We start from the raw sequence: 26,240 nt of genomic DNA, 5'->3' as shown, positions 1-26,240 counted from the left end.
AGGCGAGTTAGGCCCTCGCCTAGGGCCCCCAATTTAATAAGGCTCAAAAAAATTATTTTGAGTTAAAAGAAATTAAAAAAAAAAAAAAAAAATTATTTTGGACAAAAAAAAAAATTGAAGGCTCAAATTTTTTTTAGTAGGGCCTAAAAATTTTTTTTATCAAAATTTAAGGCCTCAATTTAATAAGACCCCAATTAATAAGCCCACTATAAATTTTAAAAATAAATTAAAAAAGGACAAAGCATTAAAGCCTTATACATCATTACGCCAATTCCCTAGAGCTCCTGACGCTACAGTACACACCTGATGCTACAATACATGCCTACATGATTCACTCATCCTCTTGGCCTCTTTCTAGAATTTTTTTGTTTTTGATGAGAAAATATAAACGTTAGAAATAAAATATTACCATTTATTTTCTATTTATTATTTAGCTATCTAGGGAAAGCCAAGAGCCAAAAATATAAACTGCTGTCAACCATGGGCATTTTAAATATCAGTCTCTATATTTGCCACTTTACCTCTTTTCTTTGCTTGCTCTTTTCTGAGTTTTTCTTCTCTGCCTATCTCATCATTTTCTCTTCCTCTCCGACTCCGAGTGACTAAGTCTCTTGTCCTATCTCCAAGAACTGCTTCATAATTCCTTTGCCAAATCAGGTTTTATTATTTTATTTTTGTCATTTATTTTATTATAGTCATAATTTTTTTTTTGATAAATCGTGTTTGTTTAATTTGTTAGTATTTTTAATTAAACATGTCTACTAGAAAATATGCAACTGGATATGAAAAACTTCAAAAAAAAAGTAGACAAATTGATTGAATCTCAAAGAGGAGCTCTAAATAAATTTGTTATTAGCCATAAACAAAATATTGAGGATAATTTAGGTGAAAAAACTCATAAATAAACAAGAAACTCATCAAAAAAAATTAGAAGATAATGAAAATATTATTGATGTATCTAAATCTATTGCTACAAATATTATATATATATATATATATATATATATATATATATATTACTTAAAAAAAAATTAAATTAAAAAAAAAAAAATTGTTACTTAAAAAAAAAAAAATATTAGGCCCAATTTCAAAGTTTTGCCTAAGGCCCCAAAATATATTGAGCCGGCCCTGTATATATATATATTACATGATTTTTTGCATTGAAATATATGTGACCTGTTACTAGTATTATGACACTATACTACAAAATAATTTTTTTTTTTTCCCTTAACAGCATAATAACGGGAGCAACACATACTTTTACAAAGAAAAAAAAAACTCCCATTTAATATTCAAAAGTTAAGAATTGTTACTTAAGCTTATTACATTGGTCAGATTCATATCAGTATGCTTACTAAGTCATACACTTGTACAGTTAGTTTCTTCCATCTGTCAAACACTTTTGTGTTTTGTAGATTAACAAGTTGTCAGACAGTAGAACGAGAAATTCGCTAGGACGAAGATGACAAGCGATTAAAAACTTATAATAATTATCTATAACAAAAAAAAAAAAAAAAAAAATTGAAAAAGGGCGTCTAAGAGTGAGGCAGGACTAGTGCAGGCTGTGCAGCATATTCTAATTAATTCTCATCATTGATTGCCAACAATAGTAGACTGACTGTATGCATATCCAACTCCAACCACAAAACATGTCTTGCGACCCTTTTGTTTCATGGCCTAAACTACCTAACTAGCTAGCACAAATACTTGACACCTAAACATGTTGGTCATCCAATTTAACAAGTATATTCTTAGAAGAAACAACCCAATATCCTTCATTAAAGGCCAACATCATTCAGCTGCATTATCTCCAGTATTGCTCATTCCATTTCCAATTTCTGCTAAGGCCTCCAAACCATTTTCATCATCTTCATCTTCTTGATAGAATGAGGGTTCAGAAAAATCAAAGGACTCATTCTGTACAACGCCTACTAGATTCCCATTTGTTGTAAAATCATTCTCCTCCTTGGTGCTTTCAGAAGCAGATCTTTCCTCAGATACAGCATATGCATCAAGCATTTCCCTATTGGAAAGAGTAAAATTGACATCTAATTGCTGATTTTCAGCCTTGAGGCTTTTATTCTGCTCCTCTGAAACAGCTTGCAAGAATAGTTGCCTTCCATTAGAGGTTGAACCAATGACCTGAGTCAACTTTGACAATGTATCCGTTCCATTCGAAGATCCATGGGCGTCCATCAGCATCAATGGTAAATCACGGTGCACTTTTGGTCTGATTTTTGCCTCCTTAGCAAAACCAAGTCCAGAACCTTTTTCTTCACCATGAACAGCATTGTGGAAAGCACCATTTTCTACTTTCACACTATTGCTCAACTCAGGGTCTGAATGTTTTATATTAACCATAACTTCTAGGGTGCTATTCGGTTCATTGTCCGACTCTACTTCCATCTTGTCTGCATTGTCTACTTGTTGCTCTTTCACTTTTCTCAAACCCCCAATTTCAAATTTGGTGCTCATAGTTTGAGTGTTCTGAACCACAGCACTGGAGGCGTCATCACCTTTGTAATGTTCCTTCCTTGCCTCCAGGGTATTCCTTTCACCTTCAGTTTGGGTTTGATCTTCAGAAAATATCACATCCTCAATTTGAGTTCCTTTCACTTCACTATCTAGTTCTTCACTTCTCTCTTCCCTTTCCCTATCTTCTTCATCAGTTAAATCCTCTACTTCCTCAGATTCTTCCTCTTCGATTCTCTCTTGATCATGTCCATCAATTTCATCATCTCCACCGCCTCTTCCGTCATCCTCGCTATCTTCTGGTTTACTATCTTCTACCTCTTCTTCAAATTCTTCTTTACCTTCGATTTCCAAAGCTGTTTCCTCTACTTGTGGATGGAGGTCCTTCCTCCCAAATTTTATGATTTCACGCCCATTCCGCATTTTTTCAGATATCTTTTTGAAGCTCTCCTCATACCTTTTCTTCTTTTCATGGTTGTGTTTGACTTGGTAAAGCAACCAGATGCAAATGGCAAGCAAAAGACATATCTGTATTGCATGCTTCACCTTGAAGCCTTTTGTCCTCTGACTTTTACTAGGTGATTGTTTCAACATGGTTGATTCTTGAAAATATGCCTGGGAAATATCAGCAGCAAGTTGAGAACCCAATCAGCATGACTAGGATTGAAAAATTACAAGAGAAATCATCAGACCAGAGGTTGATCAAAGTGCATATAATAATACAGCCTGAATTTCACTTGTTCCAAACCAAACGAAAGACATCAGAAAGAATCAATGTCGCATAAAACCAAATATAGCTTGCCCCATATTTTGTTGCTCAGAAAGTAAAGAAAAAGAGAAGTAAAATTTGGACTCTTTCCTGTTCCTAGTGTGTAAACTTTATATGATTGTTTTGGGCTTTTACTGTTTTATATCGATTTCTCAACAAACAAAACAATGAGAAACTAATGAAACTTTTTCAGATGATAAGCTCAATATATAGAAAGTTTTCCATGTCCACAACTACTACAAAGTCTGAGATTAAATCTATTTTCTTTCTTTCTCCATCTCTTGTCAGCAACCAACCAGAGGCCCAACAAAATTATTTACTGCACGGCAAAAGAAAAACAAACCAAAGCAGGAAAACACACCTTTGGACAGCTAAATGACAACATATTTCGCCACAAAGGTAAAGCCACAAAGGTAGTGAATAGCATAACATAGGAACATTTGTACAATTGTTCTATCGACCGAGGGAAAAAAAAAAAAAAAAAGCTTAGAAGCATCTTTTTTCCTAGTTTTGTTAAATCGCCAAATTGATGAAAAAAAAATTGTTATTATTAATTTAATAATTTAATTTATATTTTAAAACTCACCCTCGTGTTGGGAATCCCACTTAATAATAAGTGAAGCCCAACATGAAAAATATTTCATTGAAATAGAAAATGAATTCTGGATTCAAGTTCAAACTCAGTCTCCGCTCATTTGTCTCCAAAACTTAAGTTTACAGGAAATTATTAATTAATCATTTAATTTATATTCTAACAACAAATTTAACTAGAAGATTTTTATACTTCTTAAATTAAACTTTCTTCATATTGCTGAACTCCGCAGAACCAGAGGAAACGACTATTAAATGTTGTTTCTTTTTCTATATTTGAATCAAATTAAATAAATAAAAAATTAAAAAACCACTCTCATAAAATTGGTGGGCAGAACTCGAAATTGCAACACTAACAAAGTAATGGGATAAGAAAAACAAAGGGTTATGAATGAAATGGAACAGCACTAAAAACAAAGTGGGTTTGCCACAAAAAAAGGAAAATCTAGAAGAGCAAATATGTGAATGAAAGAGACAGAGAAGAAGCGGGAGAAGGGTACCTGTTGTTGATGAGTCGCCGATAGAAAATATGAAATTTGAAAAGGATGGTTTATCTATTCCAAAGAGTATAACAAGGTTTCTTCCCCAGAAATCAAAAGCATGAGAGCCTGTATTGAGTGGTTAAGGGGTGTGAATAGTGTGTCCCTCCCTCCCCCCTCTGAGCAAACAATGAGAGAGAGAGAGACAGAGACAGAGGGTTTGTGTGTGTGATGGAGAGCAGGGGTGAGCACTCAACTTTTACTATCAGGCACCTTGGCGGTATCTAGGAGAATCTAAACGACTTCGTTTCAAGTCTGGGACATATTTATTTTTCTTTTTCTATTTTATTGTAAAAATGAAATTCCAATCTCACATTAAAGAGGGTTGTTGTGCTGAAGTTTATTTAAACTTGTGAAATGACTACCTGAAAAGTCTCCTTTAATGATGATATCTGTTGTGGGATGACTAGCAGTAGGACAGGTATCGTCACTTTTTTCTTTTTTCTTTTTTTCTTTTTTTTTTATTAATAGAAAAATAGTAGGTCGGGAAGACCAATTACGGCTATTTTAACTAGACGTCACTATAGTAACACCTACCCATGGAGAGTTGCACAGGAAGGGCCGCCTAGACAGTGGGAACCGCAGGCGCTCCGTCAAGTCCAACTAAGCTATAGTTTGACCCAGCTCCACCAGGGCATCAATAAAAACTAAAGTAGCTAATACTAATCAAGCATATGTAGGAATTCTCTATTGCGGAGATTCAAACACACGCCCTAATACATGCCTAACCACTTTGGAGATTTTTTTGAGACATTGAACCATCACTCTTGAAGATAGATATTGTCACTTCACTTTGTGGTATTTCTTGTAAATTCTTTTATATATATATATATATATTCAAAACTTGTTTAACCACTATATCACATCAATTAATTCTTATTATTATTTTTTTAAAAATAAACAGTAAAAAGCTTAGTCAAACACACCATATTTTCTCTATTTAAAACAAAAATATTAATAAAAAAACTTAAAATATATTATACTTATAAAAATACTTAAAACTATTTTCATTTTTACGTCACGTTAGAACATCCAAACAAACATTAACAAATGGAGCGAATTGGTCGTTCTTTTTTTTTTTTTTTTTTTTTTGCATACTTTATTTATGTTTATACAAAGGTTAGAGTGTGTTATTCTTGTGAGAGTAATATTATACAACATACTTTTATCTTATTTTTATCTCACTTTATTAATGTAATACTGTCAATTAATTAATAAATTTTTATTTGTTAATAAAAATTAATTAATAATATCAACAAATAAAATAAAAATTGTGATGTCAAACATTTCTGTTTGTCGTAGAATAATATTGTTTTTTAATGTATGTTATTTTTTTTATTTTTTATTTTTTTGAAGGTAATGTATGTTATTTAAAAGTATTATATTGATGTGTTGCGCATTGGATTGATTGAACCAAAGCATCCACGGACTACTTAGCGCCATCGCGAAAGACAAAAAAAAAAAAAAAATGTAAGGTGAAAATCTGCCCCTAATCCCTATCACTGACATTTAATAAATTCCATCTCAAGTGCAAGTTTCCTTTGTTTTGGTTTGTATAGTTGCCACGTCAATATGAATTGCAGCAAATTATGGTAAGAATTCTATATATATTAAATGCTAATTAACAATAAAACTAACGGTAGAAATAATTTAATATATATGTCCTTTTGGCTATTGCTTTGCTCAAGCAGATTGAATAACAACTCATGCCTACCAGTGAGTGTCAATTGATGAAATACACAGGCCTTATTTATAAGTAGGTTAGAGACCCTCAATTAGAGCTGTTACCTTAATTATTCCTCCCATCAAGGAATAAAAATTAAATAAATAATCAATACAGATAATTGATTCCACAAAATAAAATCAGTAATGAAATCAAATATTTGTTCCACACGAATTAAATCGACAATTTAATTCAGAATATTTGATTTCATAGAATAAGCTTTAATTGGAATAAATCACTGAACACCGTAATTATATATTTTTTATAATTACAATAATATATGTGACATAAGTGGACATACTTTAAATGAAATTTCTTACATTCTCCCACTTGGCGCTTATGACACATAAATTCCTTATGGTGTTCGGTTCTATGATATGGCCAATACTTTATTTATTCCAACCATTCATGAAATTCTCTCACTCACTCAAGGAATACTACACACGAATCATGGCAGTAAAACTTTTATATGATAAGCCGTCTCTTCCATATATCACGATGTGCAATACTCCCTAAATGAGTACATTATGGATAATGTACTTTATGAATGAACTTCCTACAAGTCATTCGGGTATAAACTTAATTTTTATCCCAATGGATAAGGTAATAAATGTGCACAAAATTTTTATTAAAAATAATATGATGTTTATAGACTAATTAGAAAGAACTAAGTACAAAATGAATCAATGAGCCCCATATGCTCCACATGACTTTTAAACTGCTTTACCGGTAAACCTTTAGTCATGGAATCCACAATCATTAGTTCAGTACTTATATGCTCAATAGACACTTATTGTCACTTAATGATCTCTTTCATAGTGATACTTTATGTCGATATACATACTTCTGCTTCTACTCAGTTTATTCTTAAAAAAGATAACTGTAGTAGAATTAACTCAGAAGATTTTTATGGGTCTAACTATAAAATCGACAATCTTGAGACCTTTAACAAAAATGTCTCAACCATAATGCCTGTGTAATTAATTCACAACATGTAATGACTTTTGCTTTCATGGTAGATGTAGCAACTATAGTCTACCTACTGCATCTTCAATACATATATACTGAAGTTGATTCTCTACTATCTACACATTTAGCAAAAATCAAACCTGAATAAACACCATCAAATGGTAAGTGTATTTTTAGGTTAAACTGTAGTTCTTGGTTCCTTGCATATTCTACAATACTATATTGACCTAATAGTCCAACTGCTATTTCAATGTCAGGTCTAATGTAAACATGTGCATACATATGGAATATTTTTTATCTGCCTTTGTTCAAATACATTTTGGGACATTATCCCATTTAATAATAGGTGCTACTAAAGATTCATAGTTCTTTATTCTGAATCTCTCTCAAAACTTTAGTGGGCAGAGTCCATGAAAGCAGTGCACGTTTGGTTACCTTGTTTGAGTGTCTGCAATTCACGTATGATCTGGGCAAGCCTAGTTCTTGAAAGAGAAGCAAATCGGGTCGCCAAAATTCGCCACACTTCATGAGAGGTATGGATGCCATAGATGGTGGATAATACGAACTCAGTGAGTGTAGCGTTGATGCAACCGAGAATAGATTGATCATTCTTAACTCAAAGGGAATAAGCAGGATTAATAATTTGCTCTTCCTTATCGGAGGAGGCAGGGAGATGTGTTGATGGGCACGATTCTTTACCATCAATAATACCCATCAAATCATTGGCCTTAAGAACAGGCTCAATTTGGGTTAACCACTGGATGCAGTTACTACGATCTAGTTTAATATAAACTAGATGAGACACGTTAGGGAACGTGTATAAAGCAGCCGTCACTATGAAAGCCATTAGATCGAATAAACGTGAACTTTTAGAGAAGCTCTAATACCGTGTAAATATTGTGAAAGTGCTTAGGTTTGAATACCTATATATTATATATAGTGTAGAGTTTGTAATTATCTTAGTAACTATACAATGAGTCTCTAACTCTAGGAGTAGATATGAACTAGTTTAAGAATTATAATACAATGTAAACTCTTAGACTATCAGATAAATATTATCTCCTTCTAAATCGAGTTTCCTCTTGTGATTTATCTTGTACATTGGCTTTGATCTTTATCTTTTAACGCTTTGATTTTTATCTCTAGCAGAAAGACGATCGAAGCGAAAGTGGCATGTTTTTTTGCGGTAATAATCGGCGTCATCTCTAACAGAAAGATTGGGAGGGAAAGCCGGAGAGTAGAGATAGCGTGAGTAACAGAGTAAAGGATCCCGTCATGTTGATTAGAAAGAGAAAGCAAGGAACAGACACTCAGACAGGATCATAAATGATGATGATGACGGTGATGATGGACCTTCTCTGTTGTTTCTCTCTTTTCAGTGCCATTAATAGAGTAGAAGCTATTATTTACTATGCGATTCAATTCCTGAGATCAAAGCTAGCTATCGAATGTCAGTCTAATTAAACTTGTAATTATTATAAAAAGCTAACGTCATACTTTTAATCTATTTATAGATTAATCTTTAGTTTAAAATAAATAAATAAATAAATAGTCAAGAGTTGTTCAGAACTACATAACGAGATTCCTTCGTTTCAAAGGAATCGGTCTCTTATGTTGATAAGGGTAGAATTTTAGACAATTCTATCTTCATAAATTCTGTCGAAATGGAAAACATCATTATTCTAACAAACTTTTATTTTCCTGACATTTTTCTATATGAATCGCCAAACAAAGCCTAAAATTTGTTTTAAAGAGAGTTGCGGTTGCACCAATTTTGCACAGACACGCATGCTGTAGCATCATATATATATATATATATATATATATAATAGAAAAATTTTAAGTATTTTTTTAATTGTGATATATCTTTTAAAATTTTTATTAAATTTAAAATTATTATTATTAACTTTTAATCTATTAGCACACATTACAGTTAAAAAAATACCTAACATTTTCTTATATAATATTTAGTGGTAATTTCTTCAATTGTACATTTACGCAGGTTACAAAGAATTAGGATTCTCATTCACTTGAACTAGAAAAAATCCTATTACGTTAAGAAAAAAAAGAGAGAATGAGAAGATGATGACGTGACATGTGTGTAGTGTATCCCTTCGAGGTGGGCTGTGTAAGGCACAGGCTTTATGAGGCACAAATCTTGTAAGATACGTAACCTAAAATCGTCTGACAGACTTTCCATTACACTCTTTTCTCTTTTACTATCCCCATGTCGTCACTTTCCATCATAATATTTCTTGTAGATTAATAATAGACAACCTTGCTTGTCTTTTTTTTTTTTATATATTTTTTTTTTTTCACATTGTTGTTTGTATTCAATTAGAACAATTTTTTTAAAAGAGTAATCCCACTACACTCATATCCCCCTTTCATTTTACTAGATTAGCTTAATAGTACCTATCAACTGTTAAATTAACCTTTGATTTTTTTTTAAAAAAAATAAATAACAAAACACTTTCTTGTTGGTGTACTTTTTTTTTTTTTTTTTCTTTTTTTGAGCAAAAATGATAAAAAAAAAAGTCCTATTTTAATTGTTGATTATATTTACTCGATGTGAGCTGCTTAGAAATAGTTTAAAACAAAAAGAACCGCATACACCCTTTTTAAGACTAATTAAATAATTAAATTTTAACCCGACTCTGGGACATCAATAATTTTTCTACTAATTTGACTTATATAAGTAATTTTTCATTGTAAAGAGTCGAATTCACATTCCACATTCTAATACGTATCCAATGATTTCCTTGAGACCAAAAAATCACCGCTACTTTATGGCTGTTGGTGTACTTGATTTTAAATAAAAATAAAAATTAATGACATGAATAATACACACAAAAAAAAGAAAAAAAAAAGAAAAGAAAAAGAAAGCATTCCATTAAAAAGAAACTGCTAATTAATTCCTCTGCAATCCAACCAACCCATTGAAGTAATATATATTATTTACCAATTGGGAACATGTTAATTGAATCAAGGATTGAAAATCAAATCCCCACACTTGCATTTCCAGCACATAGGCTTGTAGTTGGAGATGTCATCCCCTCTGGAGGAGTATGCAGCAGAGAAATGGCTTCTCCTCTGGCTCTGGGTTTTCACTTGCGTGGCAATGGGGACCTGAACTGCCTCGCAGTGCCCACAATGGCTGCACCTTCTCTCGCACCTTGGCGGCCTTGATCCAATCTGGGTTCTAACCATCCTCGCCACTTCCATCTCTTCTATCCCTTTCTACACAATGCAAACATTTCCAAATCCTTCACATAAACCTTTTATTTTGTTGTTTTTTTTTTTTTTTTTCTTTTGTAAAGTTCAATATTAAGTAAAGAAAAGAAAGAGTAATATGGGATTATTGTTACTTACTTGAGCAGGCTGGTCAACTAACTTGGGAATTCCTCTACCTGCAATACAGAAATCAGGAAGTGATCGAGCAGAGTCCAATTGCAAAAAAGAATAAGAAAAATTTATCTGTGAATAGTATTGTTACCTTCAGCCATGAATCTCAGTTGGTTTAAGCTTGAAAGCAGAAGCAGAGAGAGCAAGAAAATGAGTAGATGTCTGCTTCTGTGACAGAAAATGCAATTTTGAGAGCTGCCCATTTTCCCAAAGAGAGAGTAGGAGCTGGAGGAGTAATTTTTGTGAGTGTAAAAACTGGAAGGAGAGGGGGATAGTAAATAAGAGAGAGAGAGAGAGAGAGAGAGAGAGAGAGGGCAGTAGAAAGAAACAAAACTGGAAATTCTGAAAACAAAAGATGGGATTCAGAGATTGAATGCCAAGTCCATAATGCAACAGGAGCTGAGCAGAAGGACCTTTTAGCTGGACGTGGAAGGCAAAAAGAGATGTACAAATCCACAATAAGGTTGAGAGACAAGGGTGGGAGAGGACCCCAACAGAAAACGGAAGGACCTCAACCTCGTTTCATGAGCCACACAAAAAAAAAAAAAACCCCCCAACTGTACCATATGTTTAAATAACTGTAAGCCGCAGAAGAGAGCAGAGATGGTCACAGCACACTAGCACGGTAACAGAAACAGCAGCAAGAAAAACAACACATATACCAAACTCTAATAGATTTTTACTCATAAAGGGGATAAATCACAGGGGAGGGGAAATGGGGTTGGCGGTTTGTTTGTGTTTGTGTTTGTTTTTGTTTATGGAGATTTGGGAAACTCCATTTGGACACGGCAAATGGCATGGCAAAGAAATTTGTTGTTGGGTTTTAAAATTTGTTTATGAATTGAAATATTTCCCAGGAAGATACGATGTGGTGGGGTGCGTATCTAGGGAGAATAAGACCTATGGGACTGTGTACGTTACGTGAGAAGCATTTGTCTTTCTCAAGGAATATGGATGGTGGGAGAGATTTCAGCTGCGGATTCACGCACACGGGTGGCCAGTTGGTTAGGAGTTAGGACTTAGGAGCACCACCACCGCATTTGATTTTATAAATCTGATTTTGTTTGGGTTTTGAGATTTTAAAACGTGTCGTTTAAAAATAGCGTTTTGAAAATATGGAATTTGAAAATGTGATTTTTAAAAATGTAATATGTTGGTGTTTGACATTTAAAATTGTGTTCTTAAAAAACCCGAAGTGTGCGTTTTTTGCTGCAATTCTGTAGATTAAAAATGGAATTTTTAAATTAAATTATAGGAAATGTATTGTTTGGGAATATTTTTTGAAAAATTGTGATATGAAAATTTAAAAAGTTCTGCATTTTCAAGTTATAGGGAAGAGATGTATTTTTAAAAATATAATTTTAAAAGTTAAATTGTAAATTTGAAGGGTAAATTATAAAATATAATTTTAAGCGTTTAAATCATGTAATGTTGGTACTGTTCTGATAGGTAATAATTATGTACATGGTTATTGGAATAGGTACTATAAAATTCAAAATGTTTGATGGGATTATTATAACACTTTTTAATATTAGATATGTTCTAGACATAAAGAAAAATTTGGCATTCCGTCTTTGGTTAATTAATCTATTTGTGATTGCTTCTGCCTATAGATGTCCCTTCTTACATTGTACTCTATCGCATAATACGATCTGAAAGGAATGATGGAGATAATAAAAAAATCAAAAAGAAAAAGAAAAAAGAGGACATGGAAACCAAGGCATAGAGTTGGAAATGTTGGGGTTTCTTGTTTGGGGATTTTCAAGAGATGCCCTCAAATTAAGATTAAATTCCGGGTCCAACTTTCTATAAGCATATTTTCAAAGATGTGGGAAGCCAAAGGCCAAGAGGATTCTCTCCAACTGTTTCTAGATGGGAGGAGCATAGGGGACAAAGCTGATTTTCTTCCTCAAGAGGGGTGAAGGAGGAAAGTTTTGTTTCTAATAGCAAGAATTTTCATGCAATTTTCCTGAGAATCTTCAGTCTTTTATGGGCAATTTTCCATGAGAATTTGGGGGATTTGAATATTTAGGATGGCTTTCATTTGTAGGTTATTTTAGAGCTTATTTGACATTGTTTTAGGGAGTTTAAAATGTACTTTTAATATTTAAAAAGCTGTGACAAACAAAAAGTTGATGGGTTCGTTTGGCAATGGACTTGGTAGGTGATTTTTGGTTTGGAAATGATTAATGTGACATAACGTAGATAAAAGTTTTAAATTTTTTGTATGAAAAAGTTAATAATAATAATAATAATAATAATAATTTAGTAGTGGGTTTTTTAATTAAATAATAATAAAAAATAATTTATGTGATACAAAAAGTAAGAATATCGATAAAAGAAAGTGGGAGTTTGGCAAGTCCATTGCCAAACGGGCCCTGCATGCTTGGTAAAAAATTTCAAAAGTATTTCTTTGACTTTTTTGCTCTAAAAGTTGTTAGAACTTACTCTTCGGAAAAGCTTAAAAATGAAGTTAAAAAAAAAAAAAAAAACTTTAAAAGCTTTATTTTCCAACAAAATCCCAAACATACTCCAAAGTTGGAAAAAAACTTGCTGCAACTCATCTAATAAAGTGACATGTGTTCCTTAACATGTAAGAAACACATTTTTTTTTAACAGAATGTTTTTCACATGTTTTCTTATTAGTTATGGGACACATATCACTTTATTATATGAGTTTGTATGAATTTACTACAAACCAGTTTGTAGCAAATTTATGCCCCTCCAAGTCCATGTGTTGACTTCTTTAATTTGCAAAAAGCATTTGTTGTTTTCTTTGTTGAAAAGGCCTTCAAGTTGATCCATATATACTTTTTCTTTTAAACTCGCATCTAGAAAACCAGTTTTCACATTCATTTGGCAGAATTAAAATCATCTCTAGTTATATTTGAAAGGCATTTTTCTCTAAAAAAAAAAAGTAAAAAGACAAAAATACCCTTTAAGTATAATTAATTGGATGTTTTGAAATGGGGAAGATCCCGTTCCCATTTGGTGTAACTTCATATTATAAGCTTCCCATTTTTCCCCTCTCCTGATTTGATTAGAAAAAAATAAAAATAAAAATAACCTTCATATCATAAACCAAAGTCATAATAATTATGAGCTAGTCCTTGGATATTGGTGAAGGTGTCTTTATAATCAATGCTTCTTGATTGGAACTTTTGGTCCCAATGCCCTGACCTTAAAAACCCATTTCCAACCTTCTGTCTTGTAGCCCAAAGGCAATTAAATGAGACTCCAGACTTCATTTGGTCATTTATAGCATCAACTCATTTAGTAGAATCCTCTTTTCTTTTCTTTTTTTCCTTGCCTTGTGAAAATAGAAGCCGGTCCTTACTTGTCCCTATATCAAAATCAGATCTTTGTAGGTAAATCATATAACATTCAACGAATGTGACCTCATTTTTCCTTTTGAGACCTCCTCAATACTATTCCTCGTGGCTCCTCCACAATGTTATGGAGTGGTTAATTATTTATTAATTTATTATTAAATGTAGTCAAATTATAATACAACTGTAAGAACAGATTCATCAGATCTCTTTCTGGGAACAAGCAAATGGCTATAGAAACATATATTTATACGACAGAATTCCTCATGTCTCTCTTACAGAAACTGTCCAACCCTAGTGTTGTTTGAACTTCCAAGCCATACCCAGCTCATCTGGAATGTCTATATCCTTTCCCCCTTTCCCCCTTCCCCCAGATGGGGACACCATTATAAGACAAAATTGTCAATCATGTGTTGGACCACATCAGCCCCATCAGAATTGATACAATAGCTTTTCACCTGAAGAAAAACAAGGAAAATTATGAACTAGCTCCTTAAAGGTAACTAGTTACCCAGCTCGAATCGGTTTGCCATTTTGGTCAAAATATGATTGAAGCCCTAAACTAAGATTCATGTTCCAATTTCACAGCTGAGATATCTACTACTCTGTTTAACTTAATCATGGAAAAGAGCATGTCTTACAGATTATGACAATGACAACTATTGATATGGTAGGCATCCTTGTATTGATGTAACACTTCAAGATATACACCATTTGAGCCACAGCTCAGTAGCTCATTGGCACTCAGCTTGCAATGTGGAGATAATAATAATAATAAAAAAAAGAATAAATGGCATCATAATGGTGGAATCAACTGATACATGATCTGATAGCATAAAAAGAAAGTTATGTTCTATAGGATGACTTTCAGGAGAAGGCAAAAACCCACCTGAATGGTAGTGTGTGCGAGATATCTTTGTGTACTTCCACTGAAGCTAACGTCAACCCGTTCCCAACTCACTTTTGTTAAACCTCTTATCATTTCCTCTACAAATGATGTAACAATGAGTGAAAATAATATCTAAACGAGTTTACGAATCAATCAATATGCAAAAGCTCAAAATATGCAGAAAATACAAGGATTGAAGTGTGTTATTAGAAGCAAAACAAATAAAATAGCACCTTCAACAATAAACACTTCCAGTATTCGACATCCATCAAACCATCTCCCATACTTCAAAACATACCCTACGTCCATCTCCCGTTGCTGCTACTATGCAGAATATGAATAATTTTTCTAGGAGCAGCAAATATGTTCATCTTGTCCCCACTAGAATAAATAGCACCTTTAATAGGAAATTGGTTTAGTTAGAATATTCTCTCAGACCTCTGTAAATGAGAGAAACAACTATATTTTTGCAACCTACATAACCATCATGTCATTTAATTTTTCTCCAACAACAAACAATGCTCTAAATTAAACCATAATTCTACCTCCAAAATAAAGTTGTACAAACAAGCTTTCTAACTCTCAAACTTATTAAAAACAGAGTCCAACAAACTTATCCATTTGATCAATAAATTTCCAAACAAAGCTACTAAGCTGAAGGTCACGCCCAATACCTCCCAATCAAGGTGGTCAAACCCTCAAACTAGCCAAATAAAATCGAGAAAAACTAATCAGACCCTCAATTTCACATAGTAATGGGGCTCATCCCTGTATACCCAACAACCCCCCTATACACAAATTCCAACCACAACACATTTAGAAGTCTATGTTTATGTATTGGTCCTAAACAAGTCTCCAAATTTTTACCAACACATGCATAGAAACACCAAGTTTTTTTAGTAATGAGTAGTTTGGCAATGTGCTCCTTCTAATGAAATTAAATTTACTTATCCAAAAAGAGTAGTTTGATAACCCATTACAAGAGACAAAATTAGCATACCTTCAAAGTCGATATTCTTGTGTCCATTGACTTTAGCCTCCAAGGGTCCTTCCTGTTGAGTACTGGAAGTTTCTGCTGTCTTCACACTTACAATGTGGGGGAATTTCTCATTTCTAGAAAGATCTCGACGCTAATTGAGAAAAATATAGTTAGATTAACTCAAGATACAGTTCAAACTTTCATAAAAAGTTTCAAAATTACCTTTGGGAGCTCATCTCGACGCCGTAGAGATGAAGTACTCCATCCCACAAGGTCTACAGAAGGTGTCAAGTTCTCAATATGAACAGTGAGTGTGATAAGCCAAAAAGAAGAAAAAAGTGAGAGAAGCCTAACAGTCAGACCCACTAACTATTTAAATTTCATACCCGGATATCCAGACATCTGACTCCCAACAATTCTTATTGAACAAGGAAGTGCCCAAATAGAGAAGTACAAGAGATATAACACAAAATAATAGGATACGGTCAAATTGCACATTTGCATAGGCGACACGACGCTTGAAGGACTGCAAAGCAGACCTGCAGAGACAAGATGAGATATCATGACATGCTCTGAAATCATTTGCACTGAAAATGGACATTCATGTTCCATACTGACTCACATAAATTTAAGATCTTCACAATCATTAGCCATCCGAAGAAGAAGGGGAGGTTTTCCATTATCATCGTCAGTTAAAAATAGATGTTTTCCGGTTCGACCAAGAAACCAAGATGTGCGAGATGCTACTTTTTCCAGAGTGTATAAGCCACAAAACACAGGGACCTGAAAATGAAAACCCATACCAATTCAGAAACTTTAAGAACATGGAGTTTTATGTGTACGCAAAGCAGGCATCTAGATGTTGTTTGTTTGTTGCATTGTCAAATGCCTCTTTCATTGATACCTATCTGTAAAACTAAAATGATATTCTGCCGTTTGCCCTTGTTTTACAAAGAAAAATTTGAAAGTACGAAACTACAAAAACTGATTTAATTAAGCGCCAAAGAGTTTCCTGCCGCTACAGTATAGTATTCATCTCTACTTAGTGATAAATAAAGCATCCACACTTTTTTTTTCTCTCTCATAGATTTCATAAAATGGGCTTTCTAGGACCCCCAATGACCAATTCTCGCATGAATTGCTAAGGATTGGACGTGCTGCTGGAGACCAAAGAAAGAAGATGAAAAGGGCAAAGCAAAGACTCAGCAGGAGAGGAGCTCTCAATCAGGGGGAGCTCAACATAGCCAGCAAGGTGCGCAGGTTTGGAACCCGTTTTCAGAGCTGGCTGCAAAGCCTTTGGGTTTCCGAAATAGTGTGAAAAGTAGTAGCTTCCCTCATAGCTGGACCGGTTGTCTTCCGGTTAGTCTACGGGAAGGGGATCCTATTTTGAAAATATGCTACCAGGAGCAAATACCTATAGCAGAGGAGGAAGAGATATGACAAGACGGATATCAGGAAAACCCTCTGGAAGTCCAGAAATAAGTAAATTTGATTTGGGGAAGGGCGGAAGATGAGAAGCACTGTCATGAAATATCTTGAAAAAAAATGCAAGTAAATATTTAAAAATTCTATTGAACTCATAAGAATTAACATAGATTACACATAAAATGGCACCAAAGGGTAAGAAATCTGATAAAATGTAAATGAACTATTCATTATAATACAACTGAAGATGAGCACACAAGGGATAAAAGAATCACCTGTTTATGCCCTCTTGAACCAAGGTGTGGGGTTGCGGAGGTGATAAAATTCACTGGCTCCAATCCGGCAATCTTTCCTTGGAATTTCTCGTCCACGCATAGATCTCCAGATCCATTAGTCCTACGCTCTCCATTTCCCTGTGAAAAATCCCTCATGATATCTCGTTCATAAAGCTTAGCAATAGCATACCTTGCAACCAAGCCACCCAACGAATGTCCTATAAATGAAATCTTCTGAACTCCTGGGTGACGTTTTATAACTGATATAACCTGTAAAAAAAAAAGCTTCTTTTCAAATTTTAAGGTTGGTGCAGCAACTTCAAATTCAGGTAATATTCTGGAACACATGTAAACTACAAATTGAATGGAGGAAACCACATTAAAGACCAATATTTGGTTCTTCAGAAAATCGGTAAATAACAATCTCAGTTTCAATAAGGGAAGAAAGAACATTGGTCGTTTGAGTGGCAAAACCATAACGCACCTCTTCAGCTAATCTCTCTCCCATTACATCAACACCATCGAATGTCAACATTGAAGGATTACATTCACTGCCTGCGTTGCACATTGATCATACGCAATTCATTTTATAAAAGAAGCTAAGGACACCAGTAAACATCAAAATATGCAGTCAGAGAATGGCCTTATGACGTATGTGAGTGCCTTTAAAATTTATTTTGAGCTCATCAAACATGAAAAACTAGTACGCCTTAAACAATGTAATTGAAAGTGAAATTTATTAACATTGTGCGAGAGTCAACCCCAGATGGAGAAAAACTACTTCCAATTATTTAAATGAAAATAAATCACCATAATTTTTGCTTAGATATGGAAAAACAAAGTATACATGTTTCATATATAGGGATAACAATGACTGGGTCTTAAACGCTTGAAAAATCCGAAACTTATAAATATGATTCATCCATAAATTTTGCAGAAGGGAGACAAGCAACCATTAAAGTAAAAGCCGTTTGTCAATGATGTGATAGTGAAACTTAGCCTCTCGAACATCACTTGTAAGAAAAAAAACCAATAAGTGATTTTTCTTGCCACGTCATTCTAGTTGTATAACAATAATATAACAGTCTACTAAATAGCATTAATCGTTCTATTAAAGAATTACATTGAACCAGTAGATATGAACAAATTCATAATAGAACAATATGGTAATATAATATTTACCAAAAAAAAAAAAAAAAAAGATGGTAATATAATAACATTGAAAAACAGAAAATCTAAACACATCACCTTAGCTACACACATAAATCAAAGTAGATAAAGAAAATGATTTAAGCCCTTATCAATCGTTCATGAATTTAACAGGTACAGGGAAAAAGAAGGTAAGAAAGAAGGGTTGTGAAACTCACAGTGAGCAATCACATCTCCAGGATACTTTTTCAAAAACTCTTTTGCAGCATATTTCCAATTTTGAGCACTGCACAGTTGAAAAAAAAAAAAAAATCCAAGAAATCCTTATACAGAAACAAAACCCATTAGCTAAAACCCCCAGAATCCCCTCAAATGGTACCACAGGAGCGACGAAATCTTGAGATGAGGTGTTAGATCATTAACCCACAATTTGAATGGGAGTGAGTCGTGAGTCTCACCTGCCAATAAGACCGTTAACCATTACAACAAGGTGAGTGGGAGCGCGACGCACTCCAGCACCATCAACGTCAACGACCTCCATGTCGAAATTCCCCTCCCTATCATACTCCATTCTCAGACACGCAAATCCAAGCTTCCAGGGCGCCTTCTCGGTCTTCTTCATGTTGCCCTTCGACCCTCTTCCTCCTCCTCCTCCTCCTCCTCCATCAACTTCCGCTTGCTGTACAGCTTCTGAAGAAGCCCCTTCCAACTCCACCGAGGCCATGGAGTGACCGTTGGGCGTTGCTTTAATGGTCTACAAAGCAGATAAAAATGGAAGCCGTTGCAGTAGCTACCCCTTTGGTTTATAAATGGGTTTCCGGGTGGGTTAGAAAAAGTGGAACTCAATGGGACCCGACCCGACCCACCCACGGCCGACCGTCCGGTCCTGTCCGGAGGAAGAAGAAGGACACCTTAATTTGGAGGAGTGGGAATTATTTTTAAACGGTCTTTACTTTGAGGAGATAAATTGACTTATAAGATAAACTTTTTAATTTTATTATTCTTTTAAAATTTATATAATTCATATTTTTTGTTATATTTTTACATTTATTTTTATCAATAATTGAAGTTTTATTTTCCAATAATATGTATATCCGGTGTGCAGCTTTGAATTGGATTGGATTGGATTCAATTTGCAATTTTGTGATTTTTATTTTATTTTAGAAAAAGTAGGCGCCTTAATTGTTGACTTAAATATTCTATTTATTTTTGTGGGCGAGGATGGGTTAACAAACTAATAACTATGTTGACTTTATTTGTAATAGAAAGAGACGATTGACACGCAATTGCTTGAACTTGTTGTGTGGACTTTTTGTTATTGTGGTTGGCCTCCAACTCGTTTTTTCTGCTCCTTGCTCAATTGCCTAGGTTGGTTTGGTAAACGATTTTTTTTTTTTCGATTTCGGTTCAATACTATCATAAAAATTAATTGATATGAAAAAATGTAAAAATATTTTTTTTAAAAATAGTAAAAAAAATAAGAATGTTTGGTATGAAAAAATAAAAAAAATTTATTTTGTAGTAATTTTTTTATTTAAATAGTAATAAAAAGTGATTTATATGATATAAAAAGTAAGAGAATGTAAAAAAAATTAAAAAGTAGGTTGCCTTTGCCTTTGCCTTTGCCTAGACCGTTTAACAAACGAAGCCATTGAATGATGTTTTTGTAGGCTTTGTTATGGAAAGGGCTTGAAAAATGAAGTAAATTGAAACTTTAGTAGATTTGATTGATGTAAGAAAAAAATAAGAATGTTTTGTATGAAAAGGTCAAAAAATATAGATATATATTATAGTGATTTTTTTATTTGAATAGTAATAAAAAGTAATTGATGTGATGTAAAAAGTATGAATGTTGAGGTTAATTTTAAGAGAAATATAGGCATTGTTTGTTAAACTACACCACATTCTCCCACACTATTCACTTCATTTTTTTCAAAAAAATCAACATCAAAATATTCTCACTTTTATCTAACATCATTCACTTTGTATATCACATTATTTACTTTTTATTACTATTCAAATAAAAAAAATACTACAAAACAAAATTTTTTCACTTTTCAATACCACTTTTTTATTTTTCTATATCAATCATTATTATTTTTTTTTAAAATATTTTTAACTATAAACAGTGTTGTGGGGGTTGTTGTTTGCCAAACACCCTCATAGTAGTCTTTTTTTTTAGTCATTTCCCAAACACAACCATAATTATAAAGGGAACCTCATTCTGGCCTTTTTCAGTGCCCTCTCAACAGCTCTCACTTCCGCGAGGGCTTGTTGCGGTAGTTATACCGTTTTTATTGGTGGCCTATCTTGATTTTTGTTCTAATAATTTATAGGGCTGCATTAATTATTTGACATTTTTTTTAATTTTTTTTTTTTTTGGTTTACTTGCACAACTGCACTAAGTAAGTTTGTAATAGGTTTTATTGTTGGGTTGCTTAGCCTTTTTTAGTGTTTTGTTTAGTTTTTCGTCTCCTGACGTTTGTTGTATATATATATAAAAGGAAGGGGGCGGGAATTTTCCCATTTTGACTTTATTTTGAAACATGCCAATTTGGTACTATAATTTGGGATTTCTTTTGAGTTTAGAACAAGGAATTAAAACCTGTAATAATTACTCCCTACACTACACGCATCTATAAACGGAATAGGATCATCTCCAATCTATTTTGGATTGGAGAATATCTAGTTCATGGCTAAGATTTCTTCTTAAAAATACATGTCCCACTAACAAATAATAATAATAATAAAAAAATATTATTTTGTATTAAAAAACATAAAATAAAATAATAAAATAATAAGGAGTGGAATAGGGTGGCCGGACCACCCCAGTTGGGGGCTGGGGTGACTTCGGCCACCCCAACCCCCAACTGGGGTGGCCAACCACCCCTTATTTTTTTTATTATTCTATTTTATATCTTTTTTTTAATATGAAATAATATTTTATTATTATTTTTTGTTAGTGGACAAGTGTCTCATTTGTGGCTTTAAGATTTCTAAGAAGAAATCCTAGCCATGAACTGAATATTCTCCAGTCCAAAATAGACTGAAGAGGATCTCATTCCGACAACACATATAAACCATGCAAGTTTCCCTTCCTTATTTGATTTCCGTAGGAATGTGAAATTACAATTATATCCAACTAATTAATTTATTTTCATTTTCTTCTCCTCATCACTTGTTCCTGCAGGTCTTTTTAGTAGAATAATACTATTTATAGTAGATTATTATGAAACTATCATATGACTTGATGACGTGGCAGTGAAAATTAACATTATGATGAACTCATGTAAAATAATAATAATAATAATAATAATAATCAAGAACTAAGTTTTTTAACAATAGCTACTATACCTTATTTTTATTGAGACAGGAGTTACAATAACTCAAGAGATAAAAAACTTAAGAGTTAATAGTTACAAGAACTCAAGAGACAAGAGTTACAAATAATAAATTAAATTTATTGTTGTTAATGTAAAAGTACAAAAGAGTTGTAACGTTCATACTCTTTCTTTATAAATAAGAGTACTGTACACAATCAAAAATATAAAGGAAAAATGTAGTAATGTAAAAGCTTTGATGTGTGGATGTAAGTCATAGGTCAAATCATCTTAATTCTATGAGTCTCTTTTCTAAATTATAAGGTGTATTAACTATATCAACATACTAAAATAAAAATATAATAATATTAATGCAATATATATATATATATATATATATATATATATATATATATATATATATACTCTTACCAATTGGTAGAATGTCCTGCAGCAACCATTATCCCTACCCAACAAAATTCTTCAAAATTCATACAGCAGCACAATTCTATATCAGCCAACCAATTACCCATATCAATAGATCTAGGTTTGTCCAAAAAACCTATACAGAAAACTTGTTCTTTGGATCTTGTAAAAAATTATTTCTCTCCTAAATGGAAATTTCATTCCATTTCACCCATCTAAATCCATCAATTTCTACAAAGACATTTTACACATGGCTCCCCTCCTGGTATCAGAGCCATGTGTGTTTGATCTGTTCATCTTGATATCTGCTCATATATTTCTTAATTCCAAAAAACAGAATTGTAAAACAAGTATATTTTCAGATGTTATCTTTAGCAAAACCTTTGAGTTCTATGGGATGTACGCTTTGTGCCGTCAATGTGCCGTCAGCGCAGTTAGGTCGAGTAGGCTTGTAAGTCGGGAGGACACACAAATTGAAATGGAAAGTGGGAAAACTGTTTTGGTTACTTGATTCCAAAACAGAGCAATTGTATTTCTATTTGTAGTCTGTTTACAAAGATCAAATAAAGGAAAAACACTAATTACATGGATCAACAAAGGAAAGAAAAGATCATACTCCTAACATGTACAGCTAACAGGAAAGTCAGTATGGAAAGAATATTACTCCTAGTCTATACAAGTAAATGGATTTAAATAAATCCCAATAAGGCAAACGTAGCACAAGACTACGAATTGCTTGCTGAAGCTGTTCATTGTATTTGGACAGTAAAGTATCACTACTCACTTTGGCAGGACAATCAGTGGCATCTCTATCTTCTTCATTTATGGGATCCTCAATATCTTCACTTTGTTAGATCATCCAAGGAATATTCTTGGACTGCAGAGACTTCACTAACACTCCCCCGCAAGCACATGGGGGGAGGGCACACCATGAGCTTGGATTTTAATTCAGCAAAGCGTGTAGATGGTAAACCTTTGGTGAACACATTGGCAATTTGATCCTTCGTGGAGATGAACTTGATCAAAATATCTTTATTGACAACTTTTTCGCGAATAAAGTGATAGTCAACTTCAATGTGTTTTGTTCTATCATGATATATCGGATTCGAGGCTAGAGCAAGAGCACTTACATTGTCACACCAAATGACTGGAGCTGAGAGAAGAGGGATGCATAAGTCTTTGAAGAGCATTCGTAGCCAATAGAGTTCGGCAGTGGCTATGGCCATTGATCGATATTCGACTTCAGTGCTAGACCTGGCCACAACTGCTTGTTTCTTTGCACTCTAAGAGACTAAACAATTGCCAAGAAAGACTCCAAGCCCTGATGTGGATCTCCGATCATCAGGACTACCAGCCCAATCTGAGTCATAATATGCTATAAGGTTTAGATTTCCTTTGATATAGGGTAAACCGTGATCAATGGTCCCCTTCAAATACCTCAATACTTGTTTGGCAGCACTCCAATGAGATGAAGTTGGTGCGTGCATGTGCTGGCAGAGTTGGTTCACGGAGAATGCAATATCAAGCCTTGTTAAAGTGCAATATTGGAGAGCACCAACTATATGTCGATATGCAGTTGGGTCCTCAAGTAATTTACCATCAAATTTTGACAATTTGGAACCAGTGGGGCAGAGAGATTTGGAGGGTTTTGCACCTAGCATTCTGATTCTATGGAGCAAATCTGATATATATTTTGCTTGACAGAGGTGGAGTCCTTGATCAGTGCGTTGAATTTGGATACCCAAGAAGAAGTTCAATGGCCCAAGGTCCTTGATAGGAAATTCTTGTTGAAGTTTCAATATCACAAATTGGATAGCAGCTGGATGAGTACCTGTGATTATTATGTCATCTACATAGATGAGCATAAAAAGATGAATTCTACCATTGTGAAACAAAAACAAAGATGAATCAACCACTGAAGCTTTAAACCCAATATCAAGTAAGAAAGATGAGAAACAATTGAACCATGCACGAGGGGCTTGTTTCAATCCATAGATTGTCTTATGCAATTTGCACACATAGTGAGGGTGAGTGGCATCCTTGAATCCCTGTGGTTGCTCCATGAAGACTTCCTCCATTAGGGACCCATGCAAGAAGGCATTTGATACATCTAATTGACGTATGAGCCATGAAAAATTGACATCCAAAGCTAATAGAATGCGGATTGTAGATGGTTTTATGACTGGATTGAATGTTTCAGTGTAGTCAATGCCACTTTGCTGTTCAAAATCCTTTGCTACAAACCTTGCTTTAAATCTATCAATGGTGCCATCAGATTTTTGCTTGATCCGATAAACCCATTTGTTGTGAATTACATTCTGATTTTGGGGTTTGGGACAGAGAGTCCAAGTGCCATTGGAAATAAGGGCATCAAACTCTTGTTGCATAGCTTCCTTCCAGCGACTATCAACAACAATTTTTGAGTAAGAAGAAGGTTCTATTTCATGAGTAACTGCATGGAGGGCTATGGGTGGATGTTTGGTGGAGTAGTATAGGTGATAATCAGGGAAGGATTTTGGCTTAAGGGAATCAGTTTTGGATCGAGTGATCATGGTGTGTGTGTTACTTGGTTCAATAGGTGGTACTACCTCTTCTATGAGTGGTGGAGATTGGACAGGAGTTGAATTAGATTGCTAGATAGGCTGATCCAAGGTTGACTGGACATGAGGAGAATATGTTTGCTGAACAGGCTGGTCCAAGAAAGATTCTTGAGCAATGGGTGAATTTGGTTGCTGAGTTGATTGGTCATGGGGAGAATCTAATTGCTGGATGGGCTGGTCCAAGGTTGACTGGACATGAGTAGAATCTGGTTGCTGAACAGGCTGGTCCAAGGAAGGTTCAATATGGGTTGAAGACAGGGGAAGTGCTTGGACTAGCAGTGAGGGAGAAGATATGATGTTTGTAGCATCTGGGTTCTGATTGGTGTTGGGAAGAAGAGCTGCCCCTATGTGCTGTTGAGAGGTAGTTGTATTAGGAATTGCAAACCTAGTAGGTAGCAATGAAAGACTAATGTCTTGGGGCTGAGACAAAGGAGTAGCAGTACCTGCATTCAGCTTGGAAGGCAAATGAGAGTTAGAAAATTCCATTGCAGGAAACGAATTTTCATCAAAAACAACATGCCTAGATAAATAAACTTTGTCCGTAATAGGATCCAAACATCTATAGCTAGCATGATTGTATCCAAGGAAAATGCAGGCCTTGGATCGATACTCAAGTTTGTGAGAAGTGTAGGGTCTGAGTAATGGATAGCACTTGCAGCCAAAGATCCGTAACATGGAGTAGTTAGGATCTTTGTTGTAGAGCTTTGTGTAAGGGGTGGAGTAACGAAGCACATGTGTTTGTAATCTGTTAATGATGAACACCGCAGTGAGGAAGGCATCGACCCAATATTTGTTGGATAAATGAGATTTAGCTAAAAGACTTAGACCTGTTTCCAGATTATGTCTAAGTTTGCGTTCAGTTAAACCATTTTGCGATGAGGTGTGTGGGCAAGATTTTCTATGAAGAATGCCATGTTTGGTGAGAAATGAGTGAAAGTGATTTGAGTTATACTCCCCACCACCATCTGTCTGCAACTGTTTGATGTTTTGAGAGAATTGATTTTCGGCTAGAGTTTTAAATTTGACAAAGCAGTCATAAACTTCAGCTTTAGATCGAAGGGGATATAACCATGTATAACGTGAGTAATCGTCTACAAAATAACATGGTATTTGCATCCACTTATAGAAGTGACATGAGACACCCAAACATCACAATGGATAAATTCAAGGGGATGAGTGGAGTTTCTATTTGAAGCAGAAAAGGGCAAACGTGTGATTTTGCCTAATTGACAAGAGTCACAAATAGCTTTATTATTGAAATCACCACTTTCAATGGGCAGATGATGTTTTTGAATAATACGAGATACAATGACATGAGATGAATGGCCTAATCTAGAATGCTAACCAGAGAGATTGATCCTTATTCCAAACAAAGCAGTA

At 34.1% G+C, this 26,240-nt stretch overlaps 3 protein-coding genes across 6 annotated transcripts; all 3 read right to left on the bottom strand.

Moving 5' to 3' along the window:
* Positions 1–1,565: 1,565 nt before the first annotated feature.
* Positions 1,566–4,540, bottom strand: LOC132189761 (uncharacterized). Of its 2 annotated transcripts, none has more exons than XM_059604546.2 (2): positions 4,333–4,540; positions 1,566–3,129 (listed from the first exon to the last, which is right to left on the bottom strand). In XM_059604546.2, exon 2 carries the CDS (start codon positions 3,064–3,066, stop codon positions 1,792–1,794), a length of 1,275 nt encoding a protein of 424 aa, XP_059460529.2. In that variant the 5' UTR covers positions 3,067–3,129; positions 4,333–4,540; the 3' UTR covers positions 1,566–1,791. The 2 variants fall into 2 exon arrangements, with proteins under 2 accessions (XP_059460529.2, XP_059460528.2); XM_059604545.2 differs by having other exon boundaries at positions 1,566–3,087.
* A 5,444-nt stretch (positions 4,541–9,984) lies between these two features.
* On the bottom strand, positions 9,985–10,982 carry LOC132190546 (EPIDERMAL PATTERNING FACTOR-like protein 2). The gene is made up of 3 exons (XM_059605569.2): positions 10,560–10,982; positions 10,436–10,473; positions 9,985–10,303 (listed from the first exon to the last, which is right to left on the bottom strand). The coding sequence occupies exons 1-3, from the start codon at positions 10,669–10,671 to the stop codon at positions 10,049–10,051; spliced, it is 405 nt and encodes a 134-aa protein (XP_059461552.1). The 5' UTR covers positions 10,672–10,982; the 3' UTR covers positions 9,985–10,048.
* Positions 10,983–13,998: 3,016 nt separating this feature from the next.
* On the bottom strand, positions 13,999–19,441 carry LOC132190493 (alpha/beta-Hydrolases superfamily protein). Of its 3 annotated transcripts, XM_059605500.1 has the most exons (10): positions 18,973–19,436; positions 18,733–18,800; positions 17,850–17,920; positions 17,366–17,635; positions 16,288–16,448; positions 16,149–16,204; positions 15,888–15,940; positions 15,687–15,816; positions 14,687–14,784; positions 13,999–14,255 (listed from the first exon to the last, which is right to left on the bottom strand). In XM_059605500.1, the coding sequence occupies exons 1-10, from the start codon at positions 19,236–19,238 to the stop codon at positions 14,184–14,186; spliced, it is 1,245 nt and encodes a 414-aa protein (XP_059461483.1). In that variant the 5' UTR covers positions 19,239–19,436; the 3' UTR covers positions 13,999–14,183. The 3 variants fall into 3 exon arrangements, with proteins under 3 accessions (XP_059461483.1, XP_059461485.1, XP_059461484.1); XM_059605502.1 differs by lacking the exon at positions 14,687–14,784 and having other exon boundaries at positions 18,973–19,439; XM_059605501.1 differs by lacking the exons at positions 13,999–14,255; positions 14,687–14,784 and adding an exon at positions 14,818–15,083 and having other exon boundaries at positions 18,973–19,441.
* Between the last annotated feature and the right edge of the window lie 6,799 nt (positions 19,442–26,240).

This window comes from Corylus avellana, chromosome 9 (assembly GCF_965113065.1).
Source record: "Corylus avellana chromosome 9, dhCorAvel1.hap1.2, whole genome shotgun sequence".
In the NCBI taxonomy this organism is placed as follows: Eukaryota; Viridiplantae; Streptophyta; class Magnoliopsida; order Fagales; family Betulaceae; genus Corylus; species Corylus avellana.
Note: the sequence above shows the minus strand (reverse complement) of the source record. Positions and strands in the feature narration are given on the sequence as shown.

What these genes read in the sequence shown, in the direction of transcription:
- LOC132190493 (XM_059605500.1), bottom strand. Translation starts at nt 19,238, where the DNA reads ATGGCCTCGGTGGAGTTGGAAGGGGCTTCTTCAGAAGCTGTACAGCAA. An exon ending in GAGAGAGATTAGCTGAAGAG is followed by an intron (nt 17,636 to 17,849) that starts GTGCGTTATGGT and finishes TTTTTTTTACAG; the next exon opens with GTTATATCAGTTATAAAACG. An exon ending in GTTCAAGAGGGCATAAACAG is followed by an intron (nt 16,449 to 17,365) that starts GTGATTCTTTTA and finishes TTTCATTTTCAG; the next exon opens with GTCCCTGTGTTTTGTGGCTT.
- LOC132190546 (XM_059605569.2), bottom strand. Translation starts at nt 10,671, where the DNA reads ATGGGCAGCTCTCAAAATTGCATTTTCTGTCACAGAAGCAGACATCTA. An exon ending in ACTGAGATTCATGGCTGAAG is followed by an intron (nt 10,474 to 10,559) that starts GTAACAATACTA and finishes TCTGTATTGCAG; the next exon opens with GTAGAGGAATTCCCAAGTTA. An exon ending in TAGTTGACCAGCCTGCTCAA is followed by an intron (nt 10,304 to 10,435) that starts GTAAGTAACAAT and finishes TGCATTGTGTAG; the next exon opens with AAAGGGATAGAAGAGATGGA.
- LOC132189761 (XM_059604546.2), bottom strand. Translation starts at nt 3,066, where the DNA reads ATGTTGAAACAATCACCTAGTAAAAGTCAGAGGACAAAAGGCTTCAAG.